This window comes from Sitodiplosis mosellana, unplaced genomic scaffold (genome assembly GCF_009176505.1).
Source record: "Sitodiplosis mosellana isolate CC-2019 unplaced genomic scaffold, AAFC_SMos_1.0 Smas_scaffold_30, whole genome shotgun sequence".
NCBI lineage: Eukaryota > Metazoa > Arthropoda > Insecta > Diptera > Cecidomyiidae > Sitodiplosis > Sitodiplosis mosellana.
The window spans coordinates 3,848,881-3,864,969 of record NW_022595272.1 but is presented as its reverse complement, the minus strand read 5'-3'; the positions used below and the strand labels follow the sequence as shown (position 1 = coordinate 3,864,969).

General features: G+C 36.8%; 1 protein-coding gene across 4 annotated transcripts in view; it reads right to left on the bottom strand.

The window, feature by feature from the left end:
• Nucleotides 1–2,839: 2,839 nt before the first annotated feature.
• LOC129568982 (irregular chiasm C-roughest protein-like) overlaps nucleotides 2,840–16,089 on the bottom strand; it is a 110,391-nt gene continuing 97,141 nt past the window's right edge. For 2 of the 4 annotated variants that reach the window (XM_055447330.1, XM_055447331.1), the window contains exons 4-18: nucleotides 11,733–12,162; nucleotides 11,481–11,642; nucleotides 11,298–11,363; nucleotides 11,065–11,216; nucleotides 9,633–9,833; nucleotides 8,739–8,918; nucleotides 7,495–7,597; nucleotides 7,322–7,391; nucleotides 7,147–7,210; nucleotides 6,843–7,055; nucleotides 6,514–6,721; nucleotides 6,238–6,368; nucleotides 5,910–6,115; nucleotides 5,518–5,804; nucleotides 2,840–5,287 (exon numbers count right to left, since the gene is read on the bottom strand). In XM_055447330.1, coding sequence (XP_055303305.1) covers nucleotides 4,977–5,287; nucleotides 5,518–5,804; nucleotides 5,910–6,115; nucleotides 6,238–6,368; nucleotides 6,514–6,721; nucleotides 6,843–7,055; nucleotides 7,147–7,210; nucleotides 7,322–7,391; nucleotides 7,495–7,597; nucleotides 8,739–8,918; nucleotides 9,633–9,833; nucleotides 11,065–11,216; nucleotides 11,298–11,363; nucleotides 11,481–11,642; nucleotides 11,733–11,937 — 2,559 coding nt within the window. In that variant the 5' untranslated portion in view covers nucleotides 11,938–12,162 and the 3' untranslated portion in view covers nucleotides 2,840–4,976. Of the gene's footprint in view, nucleotides 5,288–5,517; nucleotides 5,805–5,909; nucleotides 6,116–6,237; nucleotides 6,369–6,513; nucleotides 6,722–6,842; nucleotides 7,056–7,146; nucleotides 7,211–7,321; nucleotides 7,392–7,494; nucleotides 7,598–8,738; nucleotides 8,919–9,632; nucleotides 9,834–11,064; nucleotides 11,217–11,297; nucleotides 11,364–11,480; nucleotides 11,643–11,732; nucleotides 12,163–12,341; nucleotides 12,479–16,089 lie in introns of those variants that run through there. The other 2 variants (XM_055447332.1, XM_055447333.1) reach the window with 2 other exon arrangements.

Here is a 16,089-nt window from a genome sequence, read left to right as displayed (position 1 = left end):
TAAAAGCACTGGTGAATCAGACTTCTGAACACGCTTTTTTCGGCAAACTTCAGAAACCGTAACGGAATCGCTACAATAATAATTGCGATATTTGAGATCGAATCGAAGGAACAAACACATAAAATACACTCAATCAAAAAACAATCAATTAATTAAGTATCATTAGGTTCGACAGATGTGTCACGTGCTGTGGTAGGGAGTGCACAAGAATAATTTCCAAACAAATACTTACAATTGGAACGTTGGGCGTTTGATGAAGTGCTTTAAAGCTCTTGCCACGTCCAAACGGGACCAGGTAAGCCATAACAGTTGAGCTGTCATAACGATACTGAATCAAATGCGTTCGGTCGCAATTGATGTGGCAGCAAGAGCCACCATTGCAAACAATTTGATAGGGAGGAAGAGTTTAAGTGCATTCCACTTATGACGGAGAATTGTCCTACTTACCTATTATCTAGTGCGCTTTACCTGGAAACACACAGTATGTCGCTTCCATTTATGAAATTATCGAACAAACATTGCAGAGGAGAAGAGACAACGTCGCAAAAAAAAAAACCTTTCGCAGAATTGCAACAAACTAATTCATCTTGAGTATTAAACTTGCGCCATTGATGATGTTTATTTGTGCCGATGAATACGTCAATTTATCAAGAGCAATAAATAATAGTGCGTGTACTCGATTATTTTTCAATATCATTTTATTATTTTTTTTTTCCAAAAAAACTTTCTGATTTTTTCTTTACAAAAAAAGAGACAAAAAGAATTTCAATTGTCAATAGCATTGTTCAAACTCATAAAATTAATTGAATTTTTTTTTCATTTTCCTTAAAAAAACGTGAAATTTTCGTATTACATACACTTTTTTTTTTCTTGAATTCTCATTGATTCTCGAGTATTGAATGGAATTTTCGGAACAAGCCCTACAGCGACTGTTTTGATCATCCATTTTAATTGAATTTTTCCTGTGAATCGGAATATATTGGCCTGTTTGAAACGTTTTTTTCATTTTATTTCATTGAATTTTAATTATTGGAAGATTTTTTAATTTTTGTTTGGTTTTTTCTGTGTTTATTTGGAGTGACAACATTACCATGATTTCTTTACACTTCGATGCTCTGTTACAAATACAAGAATCATTCGAAATGAGAGAAAGATACATAAGAACTATTGATTTGTGCAACAATAAAATCATCATCGTTGCACATTTTAAATGAATTTTAATATATTGTTGAGTTCGTGGAGTTCGAGGGAAAAAAGGACACCGCTCAAAGCAAAAATGAAAGCATTTCAAAACATTAAAATTGACACCGAGCCTTATGGATTTTTAATTGAATTGTACAATTCCAATGCAAATATCACTGTTTGAATTTCAACCAGTTATGAATCTCATCGATTATGATAGTTTTTTTTTCAACGACGATTCAATCGTTTTATCAATATGTGTTTGTTGTCCAAATAATCAGCATTGTTATGATTGAATGGGAATTTTTAGACAGCATCGTTTGTAGTGTTTTCTTCAATTTTTCCAATCTGATTATTTCTTATTGCTCACAATTGACATGTAATCTATCAAAAATCCGAATTCTTATGGTTTTTTTTCTCTTTGTTTGTTTAATTTGTTATCGTTAAAAATGTTTTCGTCTAGAAATATTGAAAATATTGAAAGATCATCCAAAAATGAATAAAAGAAAACGAAAAACAATATAAAAAATTGACATGTCATTGACTTTTTCTTTAAACATTAAGTTACAGTTAATATTAGTGTATGTGTTTTTTTTTTGTTATTTCATTTTGTTGCAGTGTGTATGTTCAATTAGGCATGATTTTGGGTTTTCAATCAGCGTGTTGGATTTTTTTCTTCTTTTGTTATCTCATCATTCAATAAACGATTGCAATGTAGATATTGCGTAATTTACAGTGCACACGTTAGCTATGGCTAAACTCAATTGAATTTACGAAATTGACTTTGAGTTAAATTTACTTTTAGAAATACGATATGTACATGAACCAATTCGATTTGCAGAACAAAAAAATTGTTCCCAAATATTTTTTCTTCTCTCTCGATCGATCTGATTGAATTTTCTTCTTTCCGTTCGGTTTGCATTGTGTTTTGCTTTCAATAGAGCATCTCTATTAGAGATTTAACAATATGCCTTCTAACACATGATCTTCACTAGATTGATATTATGGTTTATACTGCTTGAATTCGTCTACAATTTCGCGATAAATCTAAGATGTTCTCTCCTTTGATAAAACTAGCTAGGTACAGCATACAATAACATTTTTTTCTCATTTTTAGTTTTTTTATTTTAAAAACAATCTTATCATTAGATTTCAATTTAATTTTTTGTTGTTGTTTTAAAACAGTCACATGAATTGATTTTTCTTTTTATTTTTTGGTAGATTTTGACATACATTTTTCTTATAGATTTTTTTTTTGTTACTATGAAAAGCTCAATGATTCACTTCCGTCCAGCTGATTAAATATGTTTCGACTAAATTACCATGGATATTTCATTCGTCACCGACTCTATATTGTTTTTTTTACGTATTTCTTCGTCCCATAAAATTGTGAAAAACAAAATATTTCAAAATTCAAGAGAAAACTAAACCTCAAAATTTCCGTCAAGTTGATTTCTTTTTATCTTCCATTCAGAAAACTAAAGCTCAAGGCTTTTTAACATTGTGACACTAAAAAAAATCGAAAATCCTACTAGTCGTTTAAAACTTAAGAGCAAAGGAATAAGGAATGAATAATGTTGATAATTTATGGAATTTAATATGTCAATTTATGGAACTATGTTAATTTTAAAATAAATGCGAATGGACCAAGAATGTGTTTTGTGTGTGTGTGTGTGTTTGTTGACACGAATGCTATATAGTACTCGATCGGAGATGATTCTGGTATGCTCAGTTTAATGGAATGAATGAAGTTGATTTGCGAAAGGAATTTGGTTGTGCGTTTGAAAGGAATTCTCGAGACTAACTATTGGACACTTGCATACATACATTGGCTTGAGGAGAATGGGGCAAATTTATATGGGAAATAATTTTCAGATTCCGTTTCACTTTATATACTCTATTGCAATGGGAATGCGGAAATTCAAATGCGGGTTTACATTACAAAATTGTGTTGTTTTTTGATCTGTGTTCCCCAAAAGAAAATGCAGGTAAATTATAGCCATTCATTTATTTGCTGTAACTTGCTAAGTGTTTGACCGTTGATTTGACCAATCAAACTTTGACCCTTATTTTAAACCATGCAATAAATACTCCTCACTCAAATAGAACCATATAGAACTTTTCATATGTGTGTTTGTTAGTTTTTTTTTCTTTTTCTTCTTATCCATCTTCGTTTTTCGGTTTCTTTGATAACTTAAAATCATGTTTCATAAAATTTCTTTGGTAATATTCTTGTTATCGATTCGATCTGTTAAAACTAGTGGTAAATCGTAAATGTTCATTATTATAAATTGGTTTTGTCACGTTCTCTCTTTTTTTTGTCCTTCAAATGATTTACATTCCGAAGGGATAAAAATACGTTTAGTAAAAGCATATTGATTTTTTTTAAATGTCTGTCATAAATGTGTGTGTATGCTCGTATGATACGAGTCGTATCATTAATATCTAATTTAATTCCATTAAGTATTTACACAATTTCAAGCATTTTTTTTTTTTGTTGTTGTCTCATTCAATTGGCAATCGATTTGATATATAGATATGATAATAATAATTTAAATTTAAGTATTCTCATCTTCATTATTTTTTCATTTCATTTCGATAATATTAAGGCCCCATTTTCATCGTTCAACGTAAGAAACAAAACGTAGATTAAATTCAATAGAATGACGGTCATTGGAATTTTTATTATCAACGAGAAAAAAAATCGACCGCCACTTTTACAATCCTATTGAATCGGTACTTTTTGTGTTTTAGCAATTGATTTCTACAAATTTTAGCTAATAAACGCTTTGCTAAGTCAGTAAATCCAATGTTTGTTCTCTTGCATAGAATTTAAACAAATTTCACTACTGTATTTACCTTTGCCCGACGCAATTTGACATATATTTACAGAACGATTTCTCACCTTTTCCACATCAGTATCTTTGCTTGCACTACATCTATAGTATATGTTTTCTCTTACAAACGAACGATTGATATTAACTTGAGTACACACGTTTTACCGGCGTGTTTTCACATTGGATTCGTGTAGTTTCGAATGATAAATTTTAAAAATGAAAATCAGTCGATACGTACAGATTTGATTTACACAATTCGAGTTTCGAGCGATTTGGGTGATAGTCACGTTGAATGAACCGATTCCGGAAAGCGATACAAATCGACAGAACAATGAATAGAAAATTCACTATGACACAATACATGATTATCCAAATGATTTCGATGATTCTCTGGTCACCGTTGCATTTTTATGTTGCTTTCACCTTGGTGTTTTCTCTCCTTCATTCTGTTTTGGCCGTGTAGATAGATCGATTCGGTGCTGTGTCGCTCATCCAAATACATGCTGCTGTTGAGTGCCAATGGTGTGACATGGCTTGCTCGGTGAATTCACGGAAGCATGCCATTTGCCTTCATTTCTAATCACTATCATTTGAAGCCATATCGAGCCAGTTGGCTGCTGCCTTTGAACATATTTGTTCTGGCATTGATTGTAAATTGATATGGCAATAAGGAAGGAAAGGCGCGTACAATGGACCATACACACACACACATCGAACAACGTTTGTATATAGAGCTTGGCTATTTTCCATCAACACGACACTGAGTGGTTTTGTCCGTTAGCCAGAGCGAGGATTGTATGTTGCCAGAGAATGTGTGTGTGTGTGTGTGTGTACAGAGAGATAAGATGAAAACACTTTGATCTAGTGCCGTGTTTGTTTCGCATCGAATCATCACCATTGTGTGTGTGTATGGATAAATGCGTCGCAGTGAAAACGTGTGGCAATGAGTCAATTAAATTAAACATGCGTTGCAAGAGCACCTTTTTTCAAATGTCCATTAGCTGGCAATATAAATTGACCCGATGGACTGGATGACGTTGGCAGTGGAGCTTTTATCGATGCTGTACTACTACTGACAATGCCGGAAGTTGTAGCTGTGTTACGTGTTGCATTGTATGGAGGTGGAGCAGGCGTAGCGCTTGGATTCGCTGTGCTTGGCGGTGGTAAAGGCGGCAGCGATGCATTCGACGTTCGCAAAAATGGATTAGCATATGTGGCACGATATCGTAAATCTACATTTAAACCATTCTGAAGCAATGGTTGTTGACCTTTTGATTTGCAATTCAAAGCGCCAACCCGAAAAAAGCGACGAACGAACGGAATGGGCGGACGGATGGAATTGGAGAATGGAGAAAAAAGAATAGAAAGAAAAACTCATTAGAATGAAGTAGTCGATGTGAATTTGCATAGCTAAGAGCTATCGAATTTTCCTCGCTCCCTGTGTCTCGGGGCTGGAAAATGCGTTCGCTATTGCTACCACTACTACTGTTATACTCACTTAAAATACTATTTTGTAGTGAATTAAAGCTGCCATGTACATTTGGCAAGCCAACATCTTGTCGAGAATCGACGGTTGTCGATCGACTGTTTCGCGTCAATGTTGAATTCACACTCGGCACCTGACCGTTTGGATAATATGTGGTATCACTACTTGTATTACTACTGCCATTTCTCAATAGTAACGTCGACTGTGATGGTGGACTATAATCGGCTGCATTTGCAACGTAGCCATTGTTATTTTGGCCGGTTTTCGTTTGACCAGTATCCGTAAAGTCACCCGAATATCTATCATTGCAATGGAATGGAATGGAAATGAAAAGGAAAATGATTCACTGCACACACAAGTCATTTTAGATGGAAATTGGTATTGGCCAGAATGAAAATGTGTACCTGTACTGCGCTGCAACGCCTCCGAGTGGGCCAATTACACTGCCTGTTGTATTGTAAGTGCTGCCATCCGGAATATGCGTCATCATATTACTGCCATCGACCGTTGTGTGTGCGTAATCGTTTCGGATGTCAATTTTTGTCTCATTTATCAAATTCGTTGTGCGTTCGCAACCCTTAAATTCCTTTTGGTTAATATTCTTATCGTTCTAGTATTGCATGTTCAAGAGAAATATTTGATAAGAAAATTGAAAGCATTTCATTCTCAAATTGTTCTCTCTCTTGAATGAATGATTTTATTTGAGGTATTATGTTTTGAACATGTACTTACCACTGGAATGACATCAGCTGGTTTCAGACGCTTTTTTGTCCGTCGGCAAAACAATATAAACACTACCAGAATTAAAATGATTATAACAAACGATACAGATGCAACAATTATACTCAATACTGGACTTGTTTCTGAAGAAGAAAAAAATTGGAAAAAACCAAAATTAGATATTTCCCTACTTCGTTTGACTTGTTTTAATGACTGCACTGTTTTATCTCAGGTCGATTCGATCCGACATTTTAGTCGAATTCGAAGCACATTCGATTCCGTGTTTACCTTGTCTAAGTAATTCAATTTCAAGAATGTCGTTGCCGTGCTCATTAACCACGGTGCAATTATAAGAGCCGAAATGTTTTGATTGGCTCTCCTTTATCATCAATATTGATTTAATGCCTTCTGGCATTGCTTCGTCAATAATTGAATAATCTTGATTGTTCTTCGGATTGATTTCATGACCCATGAACGTCCACGACACGTGTCTTGCCTAAGTGTATGTGTTTTTTGGTTGAGCAGAAAAAAAAGAACGAATGAAAAAAAAACACAATATTTTCCAATCAAGAAGTTAAAACAGAAACAAAAATCCGAGCAGACAGTGAAATGTTTACCTTGGGCACGGAGAATGCTGTACATTCGACCCTCGTATTGACACCAGTGATGCCATACTGTCGTCGAGCCGATGTGATTGTTGGGGGACCTTTTAGAAAAACTGTGGCGATCGCCGATATTTCGGGGAAACCAACAACACTGGCCTTGCAAATGTATTTGCCAGCTGTTTCGGGCGAGACGGTTATTGTTAGATTTGTCGAAGCACCAACGACCTGAAGAAAAAAAAATGATGAAAAAACCATTCCATTGATTATTTGATGATTTTCCGTGGTTTTGACCAACATTCCTTTCGTATACACTAACCTTATCGTTTGGGATATTGCCATGTACCCAGAGTATGTCCGGCGGCGGATTGCCCAGAACGACACTAAATTCCAAAAAAAAGAAAAGAAACAGCGACAAGAAAAAAAAATTTATCCACTTTTTTGTACCAATAATTATATCTATAAATTATTTAATTGATTGAATCGACTCTTACCATGTCAGGGTAGTAGTCGCTCCGTTATCAGCTTCAATTGATTTGGGTTGCGTTTTGAACACCGGCCCATCTGTAAGAATACCATTGAATTGACACAGAATTTCAGTTTGACGTGTCGAACTTGCATGCTTGGCTTAATGAAGATTGATACTGCGGTATTAAATTATACTTACAGCTAATATCGAGCGCTTCGCTCTCTTCACTCTTGCCAACTGCATTGTGCACCTCACACTTGACCATTCCATCGTGGTATTTTCGAGTGATGTTTGGAATTACCTGCAAATGGACAGACGAGACGAAAAAGATAAAATCAGAGCGCATTTCCGACAATTTTAAAATTGAAATGCAAGACAAACTTCGAAAATGAATTAGAACGCTTGCTTCCGAGCAAAACCGATGTGTAATTTCCATTTATGTTGGAAACTTGTTTCGAGGAAATGAATGTTCTAAATGAGCTTGAAAATGTGGCTAATTGAAACGGAAAACGTGTGGCGATCGCAAAGGGTGAAATGTATTTAAGAGTTATTTCACTTTCTCTGTCTATGTCTGTTGATGTGCATCTCGGTGTTTGTGTCAAACCGCCACGCAAAATGTCATAGATAAAGTATCAAAAGTGATTTTCCGTCATGCATAAAAAATACCATTTCGATCGGGAAAAGGTGAACAAAGCTGAAAAGTCACTTTTATCTCTCTCCGTTTACAACGTTTTATGAAAACTTTTTGGCTTTTAATCAAACATTTATATGCAAGCTGACTCAACAGCTTGTGATGAAATGCCTGACACTGTACACTTTTGCCAAACGAATGCAAATCACTTCAACAGCCGGCCGAAACGAATTTCGAAACGATTCAACCCTCCGATCCAACAGCACACCGATGCACTGATACACATCGAGCAAACCATGTGCTGGGGTCGAAAACTCGAGAGTGCATACAAATGGAATGACGACAGTAAAGAGAAAGAGAGAAAAATTTTAATTTGAATTTCAAATGGAAGTGCCGGAGACGACATTTAAATTCAACCTTTGGCACGATCTGTATACACCTATTTGAGGTAAAAATTTGCGATATTCTTATTATTCAGGCCATTTTACTTGCTTCCACTTCGATGGGGACATTGGTGCGACCGCTGTTCATTTTGCCATCATGTGTTGGATTTTACCAACTGCATAGCTTACGGAGGAATTTTACGGAACGAATGCACATTTCACGTGTGCATCGGTTGCTTTCAGTCGATCAAACCGCATGTGTATGCATTTGCAGTGAAAACGAAGAGGGACACAGAACAGAGAGTATGGAGTTTCAGTAAACATTTGGATCGTTGACTTTCAAATTGCATACTCATTTTCCGTCATATAACATAAGCTCATATTTATGCATTTCTCGTGTGCGAATTCAGTTTTCGATTGAAACTTACCATTTCAGTTGTATAGTCACCGGCAACAAGTTCCTCATTAATATACCATCGATACGAAACGTTTGGTGGATTTGCATCGGCACGGCACAAAAATCGCACATCGCTGCCTTCAGCGATGCGACCACCGGGCAGACTGCTTTCTCCAATGACGGAAATCGACACTTTCGGAGCATATTTAACCTGTAAAAAACAACAAAAGCATACGGACAAATTACATTTTGCCAAATTCAAATTAGAAATGCGAGTTGAGCACAGTTCAAAGTACATTCCAAGCTTAGACTAGTCTATTTCAAAGACATGAAAACGATACTATGTTTGCCCAACAAATTTTCTGCTATCTCTTTGGCAACAACATTGACTACTATATATGCTCTTTGGCAATTCGAAGGAAAAATGTTTTTTCCACCTCCTCCCTCCCACCTATATCGAAACGAACACAAATACTAGCAGCTAAAAGTCAATCAATATGCCGTTTCGGTATTCTGATAGTATTTGATCTGTTTCGGAAACATGTTTCAATTAGCATTTAAATTCATGTCGTTTGCTTAAATGGTACACGATCGAAGTAAGAAAAAAGAAGACGATTTCCAATTTTATCCATAAAAACAATGCTAACAAAAGTTCAACGAATGTTTTTGCTGGAATGTCATGAATATTTTCATTAGCAATTTGAATGGTTTTTGTGGAAAATCTGAAATTAGAATCCGAATATTGATTCAATATTTCCTTTTCATAACTTCAGTTTCGATTACGTCAATCAAATGCAATGAACAGAAGAAAAAAAAAATTGCGAATAAAAAATGTTTGCCCTAATTTTGATGGGTAAAAAAAATGGGCGCTCTATTTCATGGTAGAAAAAAAAAAAAAGTGATGACACAGTCAAGTAGTACTTACCTCGAGCTTGAGTTTTGCCGAGCGATACGTTCGATCTGCCGTGTTTTGTGCTTGGCATGTGAACGTCGTATTGTGATGTTCCTTTTTCGGTGTCAACTTTAGAATTGATTTGGCCGTTACGCGTCTTGAATCCGCCAATGGTTCTTTCATATAATCAATGCCGGCTGTTAAAACGTTTCCCAAACCGTCGATCCACGTTATCTATGTTTTATGCCGCGTCGATCGAATTAACAATGAAACAAGAACGAAAAAAAAAATACGCTCATAAAAAATGTGTACGATAGAGAAGAGAAAAAGCCAAAGGGAGAATGGAAAACCGATTTGAGCCACCGAACAACGACGTCGATGGCACAAAAACTGTATGAATATGCAGTTGAGGCGAAAGCTGAAAAAAGCGACCAAATGAAAATAGCAAGTCAGTAGAAAATGTGTCGGTATTTGTATTTTTCGATATTTTATGGGCCGTTCTTTTTGGTCGTTCTAGTTCTACGCTTTGGCTGCACCGCATCTACATTCACACATGCCCGGGAATCATATTGACATGAGACATCGATTGTGTGCATAGCAGCCACATTACAAGTGTATAAAATATGAGTCTGACATTTTTTTCCTCTCGCTTTCATTTCTCTAGCCATTTGTCTCTCTCTCTCACGCTCGCTGTTTTTGTTCCCGATGCCGTGGAAATTTTGTGAATAGGCATTTTTTCGAAAGTATTTTTAACAGTATTGTTCTCCAAAAACTACTTTCGAATAGGTATGCGAGCGAGAGAGAGAGAGAGAGAGAGAGAGAGAGAGAGAGAAAGAGAAAAAAGAGAGTGAGATATACAGGTCTATACAATGTAACCGAGTGACATTTTGCATCGTTCGGAATTGAATGAGTTCAATTTTGTTCTTTGCTTTTGGGTTTTTAGTCTCGCTTCCGTTTTTATCGCCCCACTTGCTGTTAATGGAACATTGTACATGTTCAACATTGCAAAAGCATCACGATAGTTTGGCGGCAATATTCAATAATCGCACGCGTATTTTGTGAACAGAATACCTCTACATCCGGAAAAAGGACCAAAAGAGAGTGCGACTATATGGCTCTGTGGATATTTCGCGGAAAAATCAGCAACGGAGCAGAGTAGCGATTGTGAGTGGTAGTATTCATGGTTGAATTGTTTTAATGATTTTCTGCCATTTAGAATGAACATAGCAAATGTGTCGTTTTGTCCAAAGCTTCATGGTATTTTCTCTCTCTCTCTCTCTCTCTCTCTCTCTCTCTCTCTCTCTCTCTTGTCTGTCTCTCTCTCTCTCTCTCTCTCGCTTGTCTGTCTATTGCCTTTAAAATGTCGTACACTATCTCTGTTCTTTTTTTGTCTCGCAGCAATTGTGCAAGCCTCATGCGTTTTTGGTGTTTTGAAATCGATTACGAGTCTATCAAACTAAATTACCTCTGCTGCCGGTTTCCCACCAACCGACACACATTCCAATTCGATTTCACGATCCTCGGTCGTTACCAGATGGTCGCCCTGAAGAATGCGTGGCGGTTCAGGTGGCACTAATATAGTTATTGTTGCAAATCTTGATCGAATGCCTGGTTGACCTGAAATATTTATTTTAATCAGTAAATCTGCGGACAAAAGCACACATTGTCTCTGGCTTTCAATAAAAATGAATCGTTTACCTTGTGGTCCGGGCCCCACTTGGCATTGATATCGAGCATCATCGTCTAACATTACTGGGTAAATATCTACACGTGCAAAGAACAAAACCAAAAACGGGACACATATGAGAAATGCAAAATCATCATACACATCGGAATCCAAGTGTATATATAAAAATAAATCCGGTCGCATTTGTGGCATACCTAACGAAAAATCTCCTTCTTCATCGCTGCCAATCATGGTATAGCGTTCGAAACCGCTCAAATTGCGGTGCCATCCTAGGCCAAAATCGTCTTTGGTCCATTGAAGTGTTCCTTGTTTACCGATAACTCGACATGGCAACGTGACTCGCGACCCAACAATTGCTGCAATGACCGTAGAGAAAAAAAATGTTGTATTTAAGAGTGATTTTTCCGTCTCTTTGTCTCTATATGTGTATGTGTGTTATATCAAACCTGTTTGGTCTTGTGGTTCCATGGCGAAGCGTTGTTGGCCGTGCCTATCGGTAATGCCATCGTTCGTCGATTTCAGATGGCCATCAACAATCGATAATGTTTGAATCAGCAGCAGCATCACGAGCACATACCACCAATGTATGTACGCAATTCGCCTGAATCGATTCATGCGTGGCTGTAGCATTTTCCACACAATGTATGCCATTGCGTATGGCACGTAGTCGGATGTGAAAGCGTGCGCGCTCCTTAGTCCCTCTTATCGATGTTCAACTTTCACAATGTGCTTTTCGATATATGCCGAAAAATGTTGAATATCCTCCCGTTGCAAATACACGCTAGCCTTTCCGTTTGCTTCGTTCATTGATCGCAATCAAATGATGCGAATTGGTCTTCGGAAAATTGATGAATCTCGCATTTTATACGGACTTAACTGCAAAAACCGAAACGTTGCGACACAGGCAAAATTAGATAACCGAAAAGGGAGAGAAAGAGGGGAGAAGAAAAAAAAAACGTTCGCATTAGACACAACAACTGTATAAATCTGTAATATTTTACAGAATTTAATCTTTAATTCCAACTAATTAAACATTAATTACGTTCTACAAAAACCTTATCTAATTTCCAGAATATGGCTTTTAATTTGGCTTGTGGCTGCTAACCGATTCTCATTTTATTCGATGCTTTTAGTATGTGAAACCCTTTGTTTTTTTGTTGTTGCTTTTGCTGTTGTTTTTGTTGCTTCCATTTTGCATGAGCGAGCGTACGTACGCCTCATTCGTTGCACGTCCCAATGGCATTTCCAAATGAAATGGAAGCAAAAACATAATAATTTCATAAATTCAAGCCATTCAATTTAATTTTTTCTCTCTCTTGAATTTTATGCAAGAATATTAAATGGTATTGCGATGCCACGCACTCAAGCATCTAATATTTCGCATGAAACAGAATAAAAAAAAATATTTATATCGAAATCACAGCCATCCGAGCTTGATTCATGCGGTTGTTGTGCTTGGTTTTGGTGTTATTGTTGCTGCTGCTGCTGTATGTGTGCAAACGCGAGAATCGAGATCGAAAGCTCAATTGTTTTGCATTCGATACATAAGCCGCACGATACAACATCGCCATATTTTTGATGTTGCGATATACATTACTGTTGCTGAATACGGTTATCAATCTAGGTTGCGGCTGTACCCTGTTCCCCCATCTCTTCTGTCTCCTCTCGCCATTCGCTCTCACTTCGGCACACGTCAATTTACATTGTGAACGGATATGTAAAGTGTATTTGTTGAGGTTATGCGGAACGTGATATTGTAATATAAACTGGCACACACGCACACAATTCACTCGGATCAAACTCATACATAACACCGTTCCGATGGGTTTCATAATCGTTTGCTATAGGTGCCGATTTTCTATTTCGCAAGTTCATTTATTTGTCGAATCTTGCCGTTTCGGAAAAAACTTTAGCACATTGTGTTTCTCACCTACGATGCGAATGCACACAATGGGCCGGAGTCGAATAAAGGAGTGCGAGGATGGCGAGAGAAAAAAAAAGGAAAAATCATGTATCAAAAGTGCGTGATAAGGAAAACTTTTACTCGCAAAAGGAAAGAGAAGAAAAATAAATAGAAATTTGTTGAGTCGGGTTATATCGAAACATACATATTTTTTTATCTTTTCGTTTGCTTCATTCTCTCACTATGTGTGTTCGTCCAAGATATTATGATTGGCTGGTGAAAATTGTGCGATCGATTTTTCGGTCGTGTGTATGAATGGATGGATATATGGAACGGAGCGAAGCGACACGATTTCATCGTCGACAACGCATAAACAAATGAAATCGCATCAAATGCCATTGATGAAAAACGATTTGGAATGGATTGCCGAATAAAACAATTGGAATCAGTTCAGGTGCGTGTCATCATGCGATATTTATTGGATGGTTTTTATGACTGGTCTTTTTAGCCTTTTTCCGGTATTGTCACCACCCTCTCCCCCCCCCAAACGTGTCGCGACGTTCGCATCGATGTGTAAAACTTTACGCCGTGGTGAACGAGCTCTCGAAGCATGGAAATAAAATCTTCCTTTTACGACCAAAGCATCTTCACCTTATTGTTCTCTAGAGCATATAATCTGTTGTGCTGTTCTTTTGTTGTTCATCTCCGATGAAGAAAGAAAAAAAGACGCGAATTCCGTATGATATAATAACCGATAAAAATTATTTCAAGACGTAAATCACTGCCATGTATTTCACGCTCGAAAAAGACGAAACAAGAAAAACTTTTATCTTTTAATTATTCAAAGGAAAGCCGAATGGGGGACGCCGTAAAGTTACACGAAACTGTCACAAAGGTTGCAATACTTTATGTTTTTTTTTCTGTGTTTTGCTGTTGCTGTGCTCACGAGTAACGTGCTCCAAATGAGTCTCTGATAGTCTTGTTGCTCATCGCATTGTTCCGCGCTTTCTTTGTCAATGTCGCTGTGTGTGTGTGTGTGTGTGTGTGTGTGCGAAAATGTTGCGCATTTATCGTCATCGAAAATATAATTTTGGCCAAAAAATATTGTACTTCATAAATTCTCCCGGCGCTCCGTCGTCGTAATTTCTCGTACGTTCTTGTGCGCCACATTGTTTCAAGAATGCAAACATTTGCTTGATTAAATTACAACGTAGAAATTTTTACCTGAGGTTCTCAAAGTATCTTGATTATTTTGAAATGCTTGTAATGCATGGCTCCGGCAAACATATTTTAAATAATTTTATCAGGTGAAAAACTTTTTACATTCGTGTCACATAATCGGTGGCGCGATGCGATGCAATGCAAATGGAAGCGAAGGAAAAATGCTGAAGCGACACTTTCGCATGTATTTGCCGTGTCAAATTGGATTCAGTAAATGTGCCGCTTATGGTGTATAGGTTTCACACCAGAAAAAAAAAACAACGAAGAAACAACGAACGTTATAACCAAGCCTCAGATTGTTTGTTCAAAGTTTTCCATCGATTTCTGTGGGATTGTTTAAATTTTCGCTTCAGATAATTTACAATTAGTTGACACAGTTACACGAACTGAAGCACTTTATGTCTCTCATACATATATGACTGAAATGAGTGCTGACACTGATGTTGTGGTTTCCATGTGATTCGAGCTCACACACATACATACACGTGCACACATACCCATTTGATTAATATTTTCAGACAAGCCTGGAATCGAATTAGCATGGAATTTTGAGGCTCATCTTGCTCGTCTCTCAGCTATTTGATATTGATTATTGCACATGAAGAGAAGCGATTAATTTGATTTTGAAACCAGAAATCCACTCAAAGCTCAACCCATCGATATGCTCAACGACTTGGCGGATAATGTCGTTGGCAAAATGGAAAATGTTGAAAGAAACTTTTTGGCATTGTTTGATGTGATTTCTTTACCTGGCAACATAAGCCGACGGCTGTTTGAAACAACTAATTTATTTGTTTGCTGTCCCGTAACACATCCGCTTTTGTATACACGAGATCTGTTTCCGTGGCAATTTATTCAGTGCCAAAACATTTTTGACATCAAAGTCAACTCACGAATTTAACAGAGCTAGAGAATACGTTATTCAGTTGTCCCAAAAACACACACATACACACAGCCACTCTTACATTTCCCGTATACTTTAATGAATCCAGCTTTTGATGTCTTGACAAACTATGGTAAGGCAGCGAGAAAAAAGGATAACTTTCCTTTTGCTAACGGCAACGATGATCGAAACGGAAAACGCAAAAACCTTTAACGAAAAATATATACAAGTATATATTATCCATGGGTTTTGCTTTCTTTCTGGCGGTGAACTTTCAAGTGTTCTCAAGAGTGAAAAGTGAAATTTTCAAACATTCCGTGTCATTGATGTCGTTCACATTTGTCTCTCCTCCATATAAATACTTCACAAGTCACAAAGAATCTCCGAAGTGGTTAAGCAAAGCAAAGAAAAAGAGTTCTTCTTGATACTGTCTGATTTTCACAATTTCTTTTGCGTTGTGATAAGAAGTGAAATAAATCTTGTCATTTTCGGTGAGCGTTACACCGAATATTCCACGAAGAGCTTTCGTGTGTATGCTGACACCACCAACTGCATCGTTTGTTGTTATTCGGTCAGGCTTTTTGTTTATTTTATGCATGTCATTAGTTTATTTTTGTGTGCTATTTCCTTGGGAAGTTTGAAGCCAATTTTTTTTTCGTCGAATTGATGGTAGGTTCTATTTCTAGTATACATTGTTTCTAAATTGAAAGTTGATGCATTGAAAGATGTTATTCGGGATAACATGACATATACACTACCGTGCAAAAGTTTGGAACCACTAGGTATTTTTCATACA